Below are 7706 nucleotides of genomic sequence, written 5' to 3'. Positions count from 1 at the left end.
ATACATGGCCACTGTTGGACTTTTTACTCCTGAACAAAGATGAAATGATGCTTGTGGAGCCTGTTCTCTTCTTGAAATAATAAAACTGTAGTCAGTTGTGATTGAACTTGAACAAAAGACGACTCTGAACAACGTTTTGAAATACAGACTCTGTTTCTCTTCTAGGTGATGGCAGTGATGACTTTGCTCCATTTCCTGCCAACGTCTTAGATGATGTTTGTAGTTCCAATGAAGACCCCACGCTCTCGTCAACCCTGGCAGAGGACCCGCTGTCTGATGATGAGTTGTCACCTCATTCAATCCAGCAATCAAGCGTCTTTTTCACCCAAAATGATCTGACCATCCCTCTGGACTTTGAATTGAGAGAGTCGTCAGTTCCAGCTGCTGGTTTGGGCATCTGGAGTCGCAGGAAGGTGGATTGTGGGGAACGCTTTGGACCGTATGAAGGAGAACACAGTCCTTGCCTCCATGATCCCACTCAAGGCTGGGAGGTAAGAATGTATAAATTCCTTTGGCGTTATGGAGCTTTATTTTAGGTTTATATAAATCAGTTTTGAAAGTTGTAAATGTCTGTTTGGCAGATGTGGTTGCTCTTTTGTCACCCAAGAGTTTTTAGGCATATTCCTAAATGTAAATCGATTGTTTTGCAGAGTTCCAGATGCATCCTCGTGTGTGTTATTTAATGCCAGAACATGACAGTTGCAATCACACAGTTTGTTGGTAGATTGTATGACAAATATGTTAAAGAAATGTGTTCTTATAACAAAAGTGTATTGAGCTTTAATGATAGTATAAACATAAAAAAAAAAATTGCCTTTTTTGTTTTTTTTTGTTACCGCAGTAGTTGTAACAAATTTGTAACAAGGGGTTTTCCTTGGCCAGCATACACTGTAGCTTTCACTTGATTTTTCTTTTTATTTCCTCCCATGTAGTCATGGTCACATTTAGCCCAGTGGCCACAAGGCTGTTGTAGCCTATTGTTGCCTGGTGATGTAATGTTAGCCCAGAGCTTCTAAGACATACTCAGTTGACGTTGTGCTCTTAGCTCAATTAAAATAAAAAGCCATAAATCTTTTATTCGTCCCCAGCTATAGGGACCCAGTGAGACTATTGGCGAATGGCACATTGGTCAGCAGACACACAAAACAAATCGAAGGACGGGGTCACAGGACAAGGGCAAAGGTTAGCTGTGGGTTCTGTCAGTGTCAAGCTTGCTTGGTTTTATGGAGCAGGATGAAGTGGGCTGGCAGAGTATCAGCCTCATTTAGTTTCTCTGAATAGATTCTCCCTAATTTAAACGTGAGGGTTTAGTCCTTCACATTCAGCTCTTTGTCCTTTTGTTGGACAGAGCCAAGCTTATTAAAAATGGCTGACTGTGCAGTTTATAAAGTGAGAAGTCACAGGTTCAAATAAAAAGATGCCTAAATATATCAACATGATGTTTATTTCTTGATTTCTAAATTCAAAGAGTTGTTTTGTCTCAACTAAATCAAAAATAATGGTCCTTAATTGCATCATCTGTGCTACACTTCTCTGTTATCAGCTGTTAAATGAGACAAAATACATGACTGCCAAATAACATCGAGAAGTTTTTCATGAAATTTACTTAGCGTTGAAATTTAATTAAAACAGAAATGTCCATATTTACAAAAAAAAAAAAAAAGAGTTACAACTGGTTGAAAATAATATTTGGGTTATTATTACTGTTATTTATTTATTTCTAAGGAACGGGAAACATATTGGAATGAAGGGTTTCATGAATTTTAGTCCAGTTATAATTTATGTGGATTGTGAATAATATGCATTTAGAGGTCTAGGGTGCTCGGACATACGTGTGTGTGTGTGTGTGTGTGTGTGTGTGTGTGTGTGTGTGTGTGTGTATGTGTGAGAGAGAGAGTGAGAGAGAGAGCGAGAGAGAGAGGGAGAGAGAGAAAGAGAGAGAGAGGTGGGTTTAGGGGTAAAGATGGGATCTGACAAGGCAGCACTGTATCACATTGTTTAATTACCATTCTGACAGCGAGCTATAACTCTTTCCATTAAGTAAATAAGTTGTAAAGAATTTATGATGAAATGTCACATTATTCAGAATGGATATTCAGTGATGACATCTCCCTGCATTAAATATGGTAAATGCCATTAAGTCCCACTGAGATTCCCCCCGTTCCCTCTTTATCCCATTCACCATCCCTCCTCCCAGTCTCCCGCCAGCAAAGCGTCAATATGCCAATAACTCTGTAGAGGGTCTGTAAAAAATAAACTTGATTTGGTTAATGTGAGTGAAGACAGATATGCTCACTTTCATCATCAATTCTGCGCAGCACAGCAAGGTGATGTCACCAACCTGGGAACGATAAAGTGGCACACCCACCTAGTTTTTGATGTAGGGGCCTTGAATGGACGCAAGCACATAGTGACAGACTGGTGGGGTGGGTGGGGCAGGGAGTTTGTCACTGTGGAGGCCACCACTCCTCGGCACCATCACCATAAATTTGGTAGCTTTATTCATAAAGGGGGAAAGATTGAGTTATGGCATCCAAGATGCTTTATGAATACAGGAATGGTGACTTATGGGATGGATAGCTTCTGTAAATAAGAAGTGTAGAGGCAGCTGTGAGGTTCTGTCAGGCTCTCCTATACCCTCGTATGCTGAACTGAGGTGCCGTGAGTGTCACAGATTGTGTCTGTGCTGTTTGTGTGAGTTTGTGTTTTTGAGCATGCCATTGTCATAAATACAACATAAGCTACTGGTTTTTACATAGTTCTTTTTTGTACCTTTTGAGATTTTAACTTAACATGCTATGAATAAAATAAAAACTAATGATTTTACAGATTATTGTTTCAGTGGACAATTTCATCAACTTAGATAAACCAATAAGAAGATAGTTTGCATACTGGAAGGGATCCAAAATTTAGAAAAAAATTTTATACATTAATTTTCTGTGCCCGCTTCTTCTTTTTAGTTTGCCGACAGCTAACTCCAGAGATTCAATTAACCTAGAAACAAGCAAACCATATTTAAAAACACATTTTAGAGTCAAACATTTATATATTATGACTACTGATATGTTTGACCAAAGGTGGTGATATCTCACAGAACAAATTCGATAATCTACTTTTATTCAGTTTTTGTAAATCAGCCAAATCAAATTATGGCATTTAAACCATTCGTTGATATAATAGGGATACATTGACCTGCACTTGCTGAACAATTGGCATGCTTTTTTGTGTTGAGTGCATTAGTCCATATTCTGCTGTTGCTCTATTTCTGACTTTTTGAGGCACATAGAAATTCAAAGTCCATTTGCATTTCCTTCTTCTCAGTAGCAGCAACAATGGGTCCGAGAGGCTGAATCCAGGAGAGAGTTATCCTGCACTCAATGAGCATTTGGGCTGACACAAACTCACGGCCCCTCGGGATGGGCTTAAAGACCTAGGTGCCTCCTTCTGTAAGTAGGCAATGGGTGGAGCAGGTTAGAGATGTGAGAAGGGGTGGAGCGTTGGGACAGGGCCTGCTTAGAGGGTCTTTGTGCACCTCTTCAGTGAGAAACGGAGGTGGAGGCGATAGTGTTGGTGCTGGTGTGGAGGTGGAGAAGGAGATTAGCAGCGATGGTGAATGGGAGTAGAGGATTAAATGGCTGGGCAGGGCCTTCTCCTGCTCTGGCTGTCTTCTCGACCTCCTGGTCATGAAACGATGGGTGGATGGAAGGAGGAGGAGAGGCAGATGCTTGAGCGAAGGCAGACCCATCGTTGCCATTACCGCCAACTGAAGTTTGGAAGGTTTACAAAGCACTTTCACATTTACAGTTTTCAGGTAGTCTGCAGTATTTTACTGCTGTTGCTATAAACACAGTCAGCATGAACCTTAGGAACTGTGACTCTCTGGAACCAAAGCTTTGCACGTTGAGCAAAACAAAATGTGGGAGTGTATAAGAAAGGCGTTTCAAGTGGGCGTGTTTTCGTGCACGGATAAGCCGCTGTCCTGAATGAATGCAGATGTCTCTGGCTGGCTGTCTGCCTGTCCCCTGAACGCTGATGGCCCGTCACCTCTCTCTGTCACATGAAGAAAAAGCCACTCTTAGTCGCGACTCAACCCCCCTCTAATCCTTCAGCCCCTGCCACCTCTCCACATTTACTGTCAGCAGATAGCCCTGCTCAAAATAGTGCTTAGAAAGACAGGCACTGGGGATGAACCTCTCTGTCACTCACGCGTTTTCTCAATGGGCACACATCTTCACATTTTCACATGCACTTTTTCAGAAATTCAAAGTGGAAAAGTCTTGATTTTGCTAAGTCTTTGTGAATGTCCTGTTTTCAATGTGCGGTGCTTACAGGAAGATTGTGAGAACTCGTGAGAACAGCCCAAGCTGGCTACTGAGAAACTGCTGGCAGTAATGAACGAGCAGTTCATAATGAACTTCATTTCCATTGGTGCTCAGTGAATCATAACAAAGACAATGAACTTTGATTGTTTTGAGAGTTGCCATGCGCAAAAGCAAAACTGGAGGTAACATTAAATGCTGTTATTATATGGATCTGCAGGAAATTTTGCATAATAATTTACAGTACACGTGTGAAGGCAGCATGGTGGCGCAACTGGTAGAGCTGTCTCCTCTCAGCAAGCAGGTCCCTGGTTCAAACCCCAGTCCGGGGGTCTTTCTGGGTGGAGTTTGCATGTTCTCTCCGTGCATGCATGGGTTTTCTCCGGGTACTCCCACAGACCACAAACATGCATGTTAGGATGATTGGTAACTCTAAATTGTCTCTAGGTGTGAGTGAGAGAGTGAATGGTTGTTTGTCTTGTTTGTCTCTATGTGTCCCTGTGATGGACTGGAGACCTGTTCAGGGTGTACCCCGCCCCTCGCGCAGTGATTGCTGGACATGGGCACCGGCGACCCCCACATAGGTGTTGCAACCATTATATGTGAAGGGGACAAGTCCCCTCACATTAAAAAAACGTTCATTTGGACACCCCCCCCCCCCCTTTTACTATGAAACATTAGTTCAGGCGGCGCAATTTCTTTCTTCATGGGGGGGGGTTGATCATAAACATACATGGTTAGGAAGGAGGATGCTTGAGAGGAGCTACGTCTGTAGCATCTTATCTTAGCAGTAACTGTGACGCTGTGAGACACTGCAGGTGTAAGAGACGCTGTTTGTTCAGGTGCATTAAAGTTAAAATGTCTTTAAAACCCCACACCTTATTGTCCTCAAGGTTCATGAGAAACATAATTTAGATAAGTAGTGTTGAACACAAGTAAAAATGTCTAGTGGTGATGTTTTTTTATTTCACAATAAACACAAATAGTGCCGACCTGACGTTCTGTATTAAAGTGTATTAAAGTTAAAATGTCTTTAAACCCACAGCTGAATTTACACAAACTTAGTGAGAAACATGTTTAAAATGTGTGGAATTAAAGGAAATCTAGGTGAAATGTTGCTGTTTTGTACACTAGTGAACACCTTTTTTTTATGCGCACACATGCACGTGCACACATGCACACACACACCTACACACATCATTGTTCCCCCCCCCCCCCGCACATTACAGATGCTTCTGATGCCCTTGGACCCCTGTGACCCAAAAATGGAAGAAGCAGGTAAAAGATAATGGATGGATGGATGGATGGAATTTACACGTGACATTAACATTTAAGACCTGTACTGGGAGAAGCTGCAGCTATAAAAATCACAGATGCAGTATGTAGCTAAAATCCTATTTTGATTGCACCAAAGTTTTTGCTGCCTAATATCCTTTTTTTTTTACACTTGGCATTCCTTAATCTCTTTTAGATGTCAAATTATTTGGCTTAGTCTAATACAGGGCTTTGATGACTCATCCAGTATTAATTGTTTTGTATAGAATAGGTTGTTTTTACTGATTAGATGAAAAGCCTTCATAGTAGACCTGAACGTCATGGCAGCATTTGGCTTTGAAGAAGTCCGTCCTTTTCACTCATTTATCTGAGACTGTGTCGGGGAGGCAGCAGTTGAAGAAGAAAAGTCCAAACCTCCCTCTCACGATTAACACTGTCCATTTCATTTTGATGAACCCTAAAATACTTCCAGATCAGAAAGAATATTTTAACACGTCAAGGAATTATCGTCTGAACCACCTCCTTTCTTTCTTTCTTTCTTTTTTTTTTTTTTTTACCTTTATTGATAATACAAGTGTTGACAAAACAGATAAACCAATATCATCATTATAGAACAAAATAAACAAGACAATAATGCCAGCAGGTTATAAAGCAAGCACAAATAGATCGAAATTGTATATATATATAATATATATATATATACACATAAATGTTAAAGTGAGTACATGTATCAGTTGTTTAAATGGCTTTACTATTGTTTGAATACTGAAGTGTTTTAAAAAAATTGTTTGAAATTCCTCCCTAAAGACCAAGAAACAAGGTTTCTGAATTGATGATTTAGATTTATGTATATGATATTTTGCAACTAATAAAATTAGGTTGATAATAGAATAATGGTTTGTTTTCTTAGTGATCTAAGAGAAGAATCCAAACAACACATCTACATAAGTAAGGGAATATATTAATAATATTTTGGGAAGTAAATGTGCAAATATCTTACCAGAAAGTACATAAGAGAGGACATGACCAGAATAAGTGACAGAGATCTTCCTCACTGAGTTGGCAGAATGAGCAGTTCATGTCAATATCCTTTTTGTGTCGTTGAAGGAAAGACTTGCAGGGCTTAAAAATGATGAATAATCTTAAAGGGTACTTCTTTGATCTTATTAATAACCAAATATTTAGATACAAGACACCATTTTTTTTCCCAGAACAGGTCTGATGCAAAGTTATTCCAGTAAGAGACAACATTTGGAACAGAGACCTTGTCCTTCTGGAATAAGGACCATCATCTCTCTTACTGTATAATCCCTGGAATCAGTTTATGTCATACTATAACACTTTAATCAGTTCAATTCAAATACAGACTGAATCTGTCTGTGTGTGTGTGTGTGGGGGGGGGGGGGGGGGGTCCACCTGTTGAGTTACCAATAAACAACAATAGTCTCTTCAGTGGTGCGGAGTGAACAGTCTCACCTCAGATATGCCTCTTCAGTCATGTGGCAGTGACTGCCCTTGTCTGTTACTGAGATGAACTTCTTTTCCAGTGGAACTGGTGCTTCATTTTCCCAGTGGGTGTGATGCCCATTCAAATCCCTTAAAAAAGACAGAACAAACTGAGGGCTTCATCTCTCTCCCTGTCAATTGACTGATAATCCCTTTCTTGTGGTTAATCTGTTGTTTATTGGTGCTGTTTGAGTTGTGTGTGTTTTTGAAGGCCCATGGAGGGGTACTAACATCCTAATCTCTTGTGAGAAGAGTTTTGGGATAGACGAGGCTCCCTCAGGAGTAGTGTCAAGTAAATGCTCTAGTGTTCAGAGGACTTTTTTTTTTTCTCGATGAACGGAATGAAAAATAAGAATAAAACTACACAAATTTCTTATGTTGCCCTCCTTTTGCCCTCCACATTATTCCTTTACATCACACCCCCCACCACCACCATCACCACCACCATACACACACAAAAAATCTCTGTCAGAGTTCCCAGCAGGGAGAGGAAGTTAGGTTAACTAACTGAACAAAGTCAGAGGGAATTGCAGAAGGACAAAGACACGCCTGAGAGGGGGCTATGCCAGTCAGAAGGTGTAGCCAGCAGCACAATACCAGGTGAAG

The 7706-nt window shown here is 40.6% G+C and overlaps 1 protein-coding gene across 1 annotated transcript in view; it reads left to right on the top strand.

Annotated features, from left to right (window-relative positions):
* LOC119411544 (histone-lysine N-methyltransferase MECOM) overlaps positions 1-536 on the top strand; it is a 68296-nt gene extending 67760 nt beyond the window's left edge. Inside the window, exon 2 of the mRNA XM_037678498.1 lies at positions 166-536. Within this exon, the coding sequence (XP_037534426.1) occupies positions 166-536 (371 nt within the window). The remainder of the gene's footprint in view (positions 1-165) is intronic.
* The last annotated feature ends 7170 nt before the right edge of the window (positions 537-7706 follow it).

The sequence above is a fragment of the Nematolebias whitei genome, chromosome 6, assembly GCF_014905685.2.
Source record: "Nematolebias whitei isolate Nwh7 chromosome 6, NemWhi1, whole genome shotgun sequence".
Taxonomy (NCBI): domain Eukaryota; kingdom Metazoa; phylum Chordata; class Actinopteri; order Cyprinodontiformes; family Rivulidae; genus Nematolebias; species Nematolebias whitei.
The sequence above is the reverse complement of the archived record's forward strand: the minus strand, read 5'-3'. Positions and strand labels throughout refer to the sequence as shown.